The 12,636-nt window shown below is 29.3% G+C and overlaps 1 protein-coding gene across 2 annotated transcripts in view; it reads right to left on the reverse strand.

Moving 5' to 3' along the window:
- Nucleotides 1–272: 272 nt before the first annotated feature.
- Nucleotides 273–12,636, reverse strand: part of LOC142324088 (ester hydrolase C11orf54-like) — a 46,204-nt gene continuing 33,840 nt past the window's right edge. For both annotated transcript variants that reach the window (XM_075364723.1, XM_075364724.1), the window contains exons 6-7: nucleotides 6,474–6,640; nucleotides 273–3,419 (exon numbers count right to left, since the gene is read on the reverse strand). In XM_075364723.1, coding sequence (XP_075220838.1) covers nucleotides 3,246–3,419; nucleotides 6,474–6,640 — 341 coding nt within the window. In that variant the 3' untranslated portion in view covers nucleotides 273–3,245. The remainder of the gene's footprint in view (nucleotides 3,420–6,473; nucleotides 6,641–12,636) is intronic.

Genomic DNA, 12,636 nt, shown 5'->3' on the forward strand with positions numbered 1-12,636 from the left:
CACAGCATGTTGTTCTTTCAAGGTACACATGTTTCAAATGAATCTGACATTTTGAAATAAGCAAAAGAGATCATAACAATGGAAATTCTTTTCAAACAGCTGATATTTTCTATCACAATTGGTGCCAACCTGAACATCAGACAGTCCCTGTTCATTTCATTACATAGTTTTACGACTGTTGCTTCTTGTCTCTTTAATTATTGAAAGACCCTAGTAGCTATTAGCTGGCTGACAATCATAGACCATGTTGCTTAAAAAAATAGTTCAAGAAATGTAATGAAAATATAATTTATTAATAAAATTTGTACAAACTTTTAATAACAATAGCAAATATAACTATAAATTATATAACAAAAAATTACAACTATATGGTAATGTTTGATGTTTTAGTGATCATATTACTGATAGATGAAAAGATTACTAACATGAAATTCATGCTGATCTTGCTGTAACACCTGAAGAAATGATCATTCAGTAACAGACAATTGATAGCACAGTAACTAATCCATAGAAAAAGATAACAAATCAAGAAATCATGCTTTTAACACTTGCTCGCAAAATCAAAATATCATCAACTGCTCAACCTGCAGTTGGGCCAACTTACCAGCTCTCACTTCACTATAAGAGGAAACCAAGTATTGTTTTTCAAATGATATGAAACAGATATTTTGCATCAAAAAATCTTTCTTAATTTTTTTCATTTTCTACGAGCAACTAAAAAAAAATATTGGATGCATTAAAATATTTATTTAATAATTAATATTATTTAATAACAATTATTACTCCATTTTTATTACCATTGGTTTTATTCATTACTGGAAAAATCACATTTATATTCCTAGTTCTATTCCATAAATTTGACTTTATTATGATAATAATTAAGACTGATTCAGTAATAGAGTCTAATATTGTAAGGCAAGTTAATAAATTATCAGTTCATAAAACTACTCTTGGTTATCAATTCTGAAGTGACTGTAGACTCATAAGATTATTGTAGGTTACCATAATAACATAATACTACCAATCACTAAGGTACAGTGATACATCTCTGAGTATGGTAAAGATTTAAATCTCACTTAGGATATTTCTTCACACAACAAAAATTAAGTTCTCATCTTCAACTCAAAAAAAAACAGCTGTGGCTGGGCATAAACCTGTATTAGCTATTAAATAAATAATTAACTTGATTATGAAGTAGAACACAATTTATTGTTTAAAGTAATTTAATACAAATTACTTTGTATAAGTTAAACAAAAAAATTAAATTCAAATATCAAGTTTTTAATCATTTTTAAATATGTTTATCCCATTTTGACAAACAATAACCCACTGCAACAATTAATTGTAACATTATGACGCTCTGTGATGATGTAACTGTTATATTTAAATGCATTCTAGATTACACTTTAAAAAAACTTGACTCTGTAATCATGTATTGTTTAGGTTACCAATGCCCAAATATCACCAGTGCTTAAAACTGAATATTATCGCAAAACTAGATACCATCTATCCTGATAGGTAGATCATCCTTTTTTTACCCCCTACTGCTTTCCCTTACCTTAATCTTCTTTTGCCAAGTGCAGGTTCTGACCTTGCTAGGTTCAGAATATTGAAGAACCAATGCATCCTTGGTAACTGATGCGAGGCATCTTTAGATGAACTTAGAGACCCTGTTTCCTATTCAGCAGTTGCTTAATAAGTGAATGTGTACTGGGAACCACTGAGCCCCTAAATATTTTATTTTCACTTCCACTCAATGATGCAGAACTTATGATGATTTCACTTGTGATGCAGAACTAGAATTTAGATAATATCCAACAATATGTAGATACTGTTATTTTATTTAGTAATACTTACTTGAAAATCTGCTAAAATTGAGTGATATTTTACTTTTTGTACATTATCAGAAAGATACCTACATGAGAAATAAAGGGCAGAACATTTTATACCGCATGATTTTTCATTCAACATATCAAGGCCAAGTCTAAACTAATTGGGTTTATTATTACCTAAATTAGAATAGGTTTTTTTTGTATCAAAATTATCATATCATTTATAATTTTATTTCTAATAAAAAAATTTTTAATGGAAAATATTGAATTTGTTTAAAAAGTAATTAATATAAAGAATAAACAAAAGTAATATAATACCACAGAGAAAAAAAGAAAGATGTAACAAAGAGCAAGTTATAAGAGTGCAAAATAAAAGGTAGATAAGCCTAGTAAATTAGGTAAATTAATAAAGGATTAAAACAAGGGAGATTAAAAATAAATAATCACTAGCAAAGGAAGCTTTCTTCTTAAAAACTAAACATTTACATGAAACTAAAGAAACAGAAATAAATTGTTTACATATTTATTGTGAACGTAATGTTTCATAAAAGTAAAATATGGATAACTTGAAAGATAGAAAGCAGACACAAATTCATGCAGGATATTCAAAAATTCTGCAGGATATTCATTTTTTTATAAAATATGTACAAAAAAATAACACACAGTTTTCATGTGTCTTAAATTACAAAATCATAATTATGATGCAGAACTATAATTTAGATAATATCCAACAATATGTAGATACTGTTATTTTATTTAGTAATATTTACTTGAAAATCTGCTAAAATTGAGTGATCAATTTTTAAACTAACTGTAATTTGTCTGTTATATTTAGTGACTACCCAGGACTCAAGTAGCCATTGTAATAATAAGAATTTTTACATTCTCTACAAAGATACTAAATTTCAATTAACAAAATATATTACCTTAGCAAATTATTAATAACAGGTATCTAATCACATTACAGTAAATGTAATTATTATAAATTTATATATAATATAAACTTATTCTGCTACAGGAAATCTACATTTTTATTTAATTTAAAAAAAAACACAAATAAGCATCTGTGGTTGGAAAAAGCAGAAGCAATTACATTTTTAATTATAGAATAATTTAATCAAAAAACTTGATTACGTTTAATCTCTTCTTTTATAAAATAGGATTAAAATTATATTTAAAAAAAAACTGAAATTTAAGTTAAAACTGAAATTACACATTAATCATGCTATGTAAATATAATAATATATGTAGTTTAAGGAATATAAGAGCAAAATTACCATGTCAACATTTGTAATATTAAAATAAATTAAATTTAACTAGTAAAAATATTTGTGACAAACGTAATGGATTAGATTAAATTAGAATTAATTAGATTTTAAGGCACCCAAGATACATAAAACTAAATAAAAATAATTAATCACGGCCAACATTATGTGTATCAGTAGGTTTATCAACTCTATAAATAAATTCTGCAGGTGTCATGTATGCTGTATATTCAGCAATCTCAGGTGTAGTATCATAATGATAGTGTCCACCTTCTCCATTTAAATTAAAACTATGAAAATGCTGAACTCTTAAATCAAGACCCTGAAAAAAAGAAAAATTAATTGATAAATAACTCCTAACATTATTTTTAAATCTAAAACTTAAGTGTCTGTAACAAACAGACTTTTGAAAAATTCTGTCCAGTAAAACTTGACAATATGAATTTTTTTAAATTTTTTTATGAAAGAGTGAGCATCAACAGCTAAGGTCATTAGCCTGGTGGAAATTGGTAGCGTATGAAAAGATGTCATGCCTGATAAGAATTTGAACCCAGGACCTCGGCATGAAATGCCAAGATACTACCAACTCAGCCACAGAGGTAACTCCACAATGATGTAGAAATAGTTAAAACAGTCAAAATTGAACTTCTGAAACTCTTCCTAAAAATGGCACGGCATAAACATACATATATACTAAATACTGTGCTAGCTCTGCTACAGAAATATCTAACCTTCATCTTTTTTTTGGATGGTGCTGGAATCAAGAAGCAAGGTCTTGGCAAAATTCATATGATGTTTTGTAATCTTAGTGGCAGTTAGTCATTGTCCTGTAGTCTTACGCAATTATGTATGTTTAATGCTTAATTACACTATCATTTCAAGTGTGATAACAGAATGTGTTGAAAAACACTATTGCACCCACTTCCAATAAAAGCTCAGCATACCAAAACAGAATTAGAATGTTTAAGTAAATATGAATTTTTTTTATAAAACATCTTCAATCAAATTTATCTAGAAGTTAATATGAGACCCTGCAAAGAGGCTCCTCTCCAAAGTAAAAAATAATTATCAAAAATCGATGTAAATGATCAAGGGTAAGGGTTGAAACAGACATAAAAAAATTATGCATGGTTGATTTGAAAATCCTCTATTTTTTCATAAAAGCCTAAATGAGGTCAAATATGAGCTTCACATTTATATTTAATTTTTAAAAAAAACAATGTGATTAAATAAAAATACTAAAAAACATTTATTTGCTCACAGCATACATACTGAATTAATTTAATTTCCAAATAAGGTTGAAACATGGGAATGAAATATGATAGAGTGTTTTGTAGAGTTAAAAATATCAACCCAAATAATCTATTTTATACATAAAATAAACAAACAATATAAGCATACACTATTTATTTATTGTCAAACATTTAAAAAAAAAATAATAAAATAAAATAAACAACTTACAATGTGTATAAAAAAAAGTTCAAAAAAGTAGATTTAATATATAAAGTTCAAAGATAAAAAACTAATGCATATAATACAATTAAACAACAAAATATACTTGAAAATATTGTCTTCATGTGGTTGCTAGGAAAGAAGAGAAAACATTTTGTGACACAAGGATGCCAAATTGATTTCTTTAATACACAAACACAAAATAAATAATATTAAGAAAAACAAAGCTTGTTCGTATACGGTCATTATTAACAATAAAAAATTACTTATTTAAAACAATCTTATTATAACCAAAATAAACAAAGATTTACTTAACAAACTTTATACAAGAGGCAGTGAAATACAATGCACACTGGAATGTAACAAGAGAAAAAATGTCATAAAGAGAGAGGTGCTCCCACTTTGTAGTTTCATTTCCGTACTATTAAGATTATAAAACTTGTTGACCACACCCTCCCATTTTCTTTAAGTCACAATTGTTATAGAGTTGAATACACCTGCTATATCAACATGTCTAAAACAGTGAGTAGTGAGTGAATTTTTAACATTGGAAAAAGTCCATTGTAGTGTCATTCATATTTGTCTGAAAGCTATTTGTGGTGATTAAACTGTTGATTCAAGTGAGTAGGTAGGTGAGTATGCAATCAAATTTTTTGCAATGGATGCTGGTATAGCAAATATTGAGGATCAACGTTGTAGTGTCAAAGTGGTTTCTGTTAGTGATGAGAAGCACCAAAAGTAGGCAGATGAATCGATTCAAAAAAACCATTGAATCACATAACTATGCATCACAACCCAGATAGATATATCGAAAGCAATGATTCGCACAATTGGGTTATCATAAATCTATTTGTGGTGGGCACCACACAGCTCACAGAGAAGAACAAACAACAAAACCAATGTTGATAACAGCTTAGATTGTTAGATATGCTTTACAATCTTAATACCAGATAAAGTGTAACAACATGATAAAAACAAAATGTTGTACTTTTAAGAAATTCTCTCGTAATTAGTATGAAATGATCATAATATACTTTAATAAAATCATAAGAAGTTAACATTTTATTTTTTAAAATCAACCAAGTTAGTATACTCATTAAGTAAAATTTCTTATCACTACCAATACAGATGAAAGAATCAATTCTATTACATATCATTATGATTTTAATATAAAAAATTGAAATGAAGGTAAATCAGGAGGCACATGACATAATAAATCTTTAATTCATTGGAAATATGGTCTTCCTCATTTTTTAAATCCCGATTTTAAATTAAGTGTAAGTATTTAGAAACTGAAAAATTAGATAATCCATCTAAAATATGTTTTTTAGTTATCAAAATTTTCCAATTTCTTTACACTTGCTCCACTAAGAGGTTTACCCTTTGAATCTAAGTATACCACATGAACTATTCATTAACATCCCAGTTTCTCACAAATCATCTTTGCGTTTCAGTATCACAAGAGTTAGTAATTTTATTCTTATATGTTTTAGATCGGAATGAGCAATGTTTTTGCACTTTATTTCTATTTGTAATGATTTTAGATAAAGAAATTTTTTTTTAATTTATGTAAAGTTACAATCTTTTTTCAAGTTATTACTTATGTACTTACATGTTTTCACAAATTAATTCTACTTCAAAAAAACTACATACTGATGTTAACAATTTTTTATCATAATCATAAACCTTGTTACTAACAGTATTGTAATAACAAACTTTTATAAATAAGATTTTTGCCAAAATCTGTTGTAAGTTAAAAAATATAATTTTTGTTTTGTTATTTGTATTTAATGTAAAGGTTGCTATTTTTTTTAAATAGTCTCATTATTTTGGGATACTGTATACTATCTAATGTAAAAAAAAAACAAGTGTTATCATAATTTTTTTTTACCTGATAGGATTAACAATAACAAAAAATACTCACTGGATCCACAGATATTAAAGTTCCAACAGAAATGATTGGAGCATTCATTTCATAAAAGAACAACCAATTATTCAGATCTTCTTCAGTTTTGAGTGGTGTTATTGAAAAATCAGGCATTATATGATGTTTAGCTTTACCTTGACTTAGTATAAATACACCACCCATTCCTAAAGAAAATAAAAGATAAATAAAATTACGACACAAATAATAATTAAAACCTCTATATAGTAGTACAGTCTCTGCACATTTATTCTATTTTTTTAGTTGGCTGTTTTACCTTGTTTTGTAATTTTGTTTATATTGTTAAAAAATAGATAGTACCAAAATAAAAGGATGAATTTAGTCATTTAGTCCCTATAATGATTACAAATTCAAAAAGGAATAAATTATGAAGCAGTGGAATGAAAAAATTGCTATGCTTTTTGAATGGAGCTGAAATGAGTGTACCGCAGGACACTGCAGTCAAAAATAGTCCAAATCAAAAGACAAGTGACTCAAGATGAAAAAACACAATAGATATAACAAAATTTGATAAACAAGTTAAAATTTAATGTAATCTTTTCCTTATAACATGTCCTCTCTAGGATTAATGAGTGTTGGGTAAAGTTAAAAAACAAAAAACACACAGCTAGTATTTGCCAAAAGAAATTGGACTTTAATGAAAACAAATTAATATATGTTATAATTATCATAACCTTAAAAACTACTTAATCTATCAGCTAAAATCAGCGTCTGAACAATGATAGTTAAATGAAAAAATACATGAATATACGCTTCTAAATACAGATTTTGACCATATACATTTTTGACAAAGCCTGAAAGAGAACATGAAACACCTAATTTTAATTATAACATCAATAAACATAGTATGTCTGAAAAACTATTGCATTGCTGACAAATGCTGTAATATTGAAAAATGAAAAATTAGGAATGAACAAATGTCATTAACTTAGAAAAACAAATTACCGTAAATCTTAATTGGCATTGGCCTTTCCTGATTTATGAACCACAAACTTAACATTAAGTAATATAAAAATGTAATTCTAGTTTAACGTAGAAAAAGGACACAATAATATTATAGTACAAAAGAGTTAATTACAATATAATCACACTGAAATTAATTGAGCACATGAAATAGGTTGCAGCTGAACGATGACAACCTTATGTAAGTAACCTGTCGTGACTGTACTTAAGTGAAATTGAAACTTGAAAGGCATAGGTATGATGAACTGAATGTTCCACAAATTTGAATGATTACATAATGGTTTAACGTAATAAGTAATGAAAAACTGAACTTGCCTGTAGCACACAAATATTAGCCAGAGATGAACTCATAAAAGCAAGTATAGATGAATACCTATGTAATCCTGGGCGTAGTCCGCATGGTGTAGCAGGAATACAGAGGTGTGATGTGGTTTGGTGGTAGAATGAGGCGTAGAATCTCAGATGTGTAGTGATGAGTTTGAGATTCTGCTTGAATGTGAATGTTACCACAAAATTTGCAGGAGAGTATGGCCCTAGGCGACTGCACTGGTGAGATGTTGGATTTACTCTGCCGAAAAGATGGCGAAAAAAAAAGGGGGAAACCAGATCCAGGTAGTGGTCAGGAGAGAGTGTGTGTAAACGACAAGAGATGTGTGCATGTATTAGTAAGGGGACGAAAGAATAACGGGTGTATGAAAAGGGTAGACAAAAATAACTTGATAGAAGAATGGACGCGGTCGCTAAGGATGACGGTGGGAGGGTCGAAACACAAGAACAACAATAGAAACAGGTGGACTTTACAAACCCAGAAATACGAAACAAAGTGAGATTTAAACATTCCTTGTAACAAAACAACGGGACCCACCCTAGCTTGGAATTCGTGGAGAATAACGGAAAACTTTATGCCAGAATGGCGTAAACAATGAGTGAATGAAGAAACAAAAAATAAATAAACAGAATAATGTGAAATACCTATAAAAAGATTTTAAATAGTAACAGAATTGCAGAACACTAAAAAACTTTAACCAGATCACAGTTCATCTTAAATGTAGATGAATCGTTACGGGTGGGGGGGGGGGGGGTGGTCTTTCAGAAAGTTCCTACTAGACACAGAGATGGTGCAAGTACGATCAAATAACTATATTTGTCAAGTATGATCCTTTAGATGATGGTGTATTTAGAAGTTTCAAATGCATGAGTTTGTATAAGGCAATCAAGTAAAGCAAGCACGTTTTGACATTTCTGTAAAATGGATAAAATTGAAGTTTAACCTACTATAAAGTTTCTTTTTTTAAAGGTCTAACTGCAATGGATGTATAAAAAGAGTTAGATTCCACTTTAAAAGATTCGTTACCTTCATTTTTGACAGTAAAAAAGTGGACTGCTGAATTTAAAAGTAGTCGTACATCCATTCAAGATTATGAACGCTCAATTTTTGGGATGCCAAAAAACTGCTACACAACTAATGAAATCATTATAAAAATTCAAAATTATATATTAAATGATTGCCGAATGAAGGTACAAAAACATACTGTCACAAAAGTAAAAAAGACCATGTCTGCTACATTTTACGTGATGTTTAGGGTAAGAAAGAGTTTATCACTTGATAGGTGTTACATTTAACAGTCGATCAAAAATGCATTGACTGAATACCACTCAGGATGTTTAGACTTATTTCAACATGATTCCACTGAGTATCATACATATTTTATAATAGTAGATGAAACCTGGATTCATCATTACATGCCACACACCAAATAGCAGTCCAAATTGTGGGTGAAAACAGGTGAAAGTGCACCAAAGAAAGTGAAATGGTTCCATATACAGGAAAAGTCATGGCAACAATTTTTTGGAATTTTCATGTTGTAATGCTCATATACTATCAGGAAAAAGGCAGGACCATCACCGAGGAATATTATGCTTCACTACTGAACTACTGATGGGTGCTATTTATGCTAAAAATCCACATCTTGTCAAAAAGAAAGTGAAAACTCCATGATAATGAGCCTCCACAAAGAACTTGGGTTATTGCTGTGAAACTTCATGATCTACACTTGAAGGCGCTTTCACATGTGTTGTATTCACTGGACTACAGTGATTACTTACTTCCTCTCCACAAACCTTAAGACAAAAATTGCTTGCAAGACAAGTTTCACTTCAAATAATGAGATCAAAGCTTAGACAACCACTTAATTTAAACAGTTAGGCAAATCACATTATACTGAAAGTACTAAAAAGTTAGAGAGTCATTGATCTACATGTATTGAACTGCAAGTAATTTAACTGAAAAAAGAAAAAAAGTTCCTGAAAAATAGTTTGTTTCCTATGTGAGAATGTTCAGAGCAGATTTTGAAAATGCTACAAAACTACTCTTGTTAAGGATTCTTATTAAGAAAATTAACAATAGCTTTAAAATTTAATTTGAATTATTTTATTTATATTATTAATCTCATAATAGAATGAGAAATGAGTTAGTTGCTTGAATTTACTCTTTTTATCAAATCAAAAATATATTTACACATAAAATAAATATTGAATATATTGATGAAATATTTGAATTTTCAGAAAGTTATTTATAGATAAAAATTTATAATGAATTTCAGATCAAAATTTGTATTTTATATATGCCCTATAGTTTAAAAGTACAGAGTAAATGAAGGATTTTGGAGAATTATGAAAATGGTGTAACACAACAAAACTGCAAACTTGTCACTTACTAATAAATCTAACAGAAGTTTGGAATTTGTAAAGGCTATCTTGATCAAACTTAAATAAAAGACAGGAAAGCAATGGCAAATGAAGCCTTCAGTAAGAAGATGAAATTAGTATATGTAAAAGTCTGCAACTTTAGAGTTAAAAAGCAGTTGACCAAATGTTATATGCAGAGTGTCTTGTTTAGAAATGAAGCATGGACAATGAGAAAGAAAGATAGAAAGAAAGAGAGAGAGATTGTGTGAGAGGGGGGGACTGGATTGAGGCTCTTAAGATGTGTGCACAAAGAAGAAAGGAAAAAGTAAGATGGATGGAAGGATGAGAAAGGAAGAGAGGAAGGATGAAGTTAATAGACGAGGTAAAAATTGGAAACTAAAAGGAGATGAAGAAGGCTTGGGAAGGAATGGATAGAGACAGCTGTTGCGTAAGAGACTTGCCACCAGGCGAAACACCAGATGATGAATCAAACTTAACTTTCTAAATAGAACAATGGTCCTCTTTCTTTGATAAAGTATTTGATCAGAAAGTTTGTGCAATTTTTTATTGCTATGCTAAAAATGTCTGTAAGAAAAACTATTTTTGTGATGCTCATATAACTGTCCTTGACAATTGTTCAAGAGCAACTTTACTAGATACACTGTTTAGATTTAACAGCTGAGAACGAAAGTTGTGTTTTGCTATGTTCAGCGACTCTGATTCTTCACTATAAAGTATTATAAACTTTGTATTATATTTTATGTAAAAGATCAATTCTAACATCTTGCAATTGTTATAAACCTTTTAGTAGCACTAATATGCAGAAATGATCATTTTATAAATGGTACCACAGTTCGAAGATGGTCATGAATCACTTGAATTAATCAGAGAAATAGAAGACCAAGCACATCAATGAACAATGAAACAAAAAGAAGGAATTAAGGGAAAACATGAATGAACAATAACTGAAAACAATTAATGAATGAAAAACTAACAACAATTAATAAAATGCATGTCAAGTAACCTATAAGAGAAGTTCCTGAAAAAATATCATTTGTCTTATACAGAATAATATTCAGTTTTACACATGAGAAATGTGGCAGCAAAAATTGTTCCAAAATGATAACTAATGACCAAACATTACAACCACACTACAAATGGTAACACATCTTGTCTGTGTATATATCTACAACATTGAAACAGAGGCCTACTATCTCAATAGAAAGTGCCAAAAAGTGATCCAAGGATGGAAAACATATATATGTTGATCAAATGTGACAAGTTTTATCAATTTTCTTTAATTTACATCATCTTTTAACATGAATGTTATGATTAATAAAGAATGGATATTTGGATGTATTTCTTATTTTTGTAAAGATATGTACAAAACACAGCCAGATTAAAACCATAATTTTACCCCACAACCCAGCCCCCTCCCCACAAGACACATGAAAATTTTCCTCTTCCGAAGAATTAAAAATTTTAAACGGATGTTTGGTAACTGCTAAAGATATTAAACAGAAATTGCTGAGTGAAAAAATTATATACTTGAAAATGCATTCCAGAAATACTTTCAATAATAAAAAACAATATTGCCAAGCATGTTTTCTCTGATAGAGGTTATGTTAAATGTAATTGTATAAACTAAACATGAATGAATAAAGGCAAACATTTTCAAATAAACAAAACTGATTGAACTTCATATCTGTCCATCAGATGCGTTCCAGTTTTTTTAGCATTTTTTCCACATGAAAAAAATTAAAAATTTTGTTATAAAGCAGGTTTATTCAGGTATTATTAAAACAGGTTATAAACATATTCTTACAAAGCCTTTTAGTTAAAATAGGACATGAATATTTATCTACAACAAATTTTGCTAATATTAGTATTTACTTCTTTTGAATTTTGTCTGAGTTAATAGAACACCATTTACCTACTTCAAATTGATATCACTAATCATAAAACTTCCTTGGTAAAATATTCCGGAGGTAAACTAGTCCCCCGTTCGGGATCTCCGGGTGGGGACTACTAAGGAAGGGGTCACCAGAAAATTAAAAAATAACATTCTACGAGTCGGAGCGTCGAATGTTAAAAGTTTAAAAAGGTTGGTAGGCTAGAAAATTTAAAAAGGGAAATGGATAGGATAAATGTGGATGTAGTAGGAATTAGTGAGGTTCGGTGGGAAGAGGAAGGCGACTTTTGGTCAGGTGATTTTAGAATAATTAACTCAGCTTCAAATAATGGGCAGGCAGGAGTAGGTTTCATAATGAACAAGAAGATAGGGAAGAGAGTAGAGTATTTCAAAACGCATAGCGATAGAATCATTGTAATAAGGATAAAATCAAAACCTAAACAGACAACAATTGTTAACGTCTATATGCCTACAAGCGCCCATGAGGATGATGAGGTAGAGTGTGTATACGAAGAGATTGATGAAGCAATTAAACACGTAAAAGGAGATGAAAATTTAATAATAGTTGGAGATTGGAAT

The sequence above is a fragment of the Lycorma delicatula genome, chromosome 4, assembly GCF_047948215.1.
Source record: "Lycorma delicatula isolate Av1 chromosome 4, ASM4794821v1, whole genome shotgun sequence".
NCBI lineage: Eukaryota > Metazoa > Arthropoda > Insecta > Hemiptera > Fulgoridae > Lycorma > Lycorma delicatula.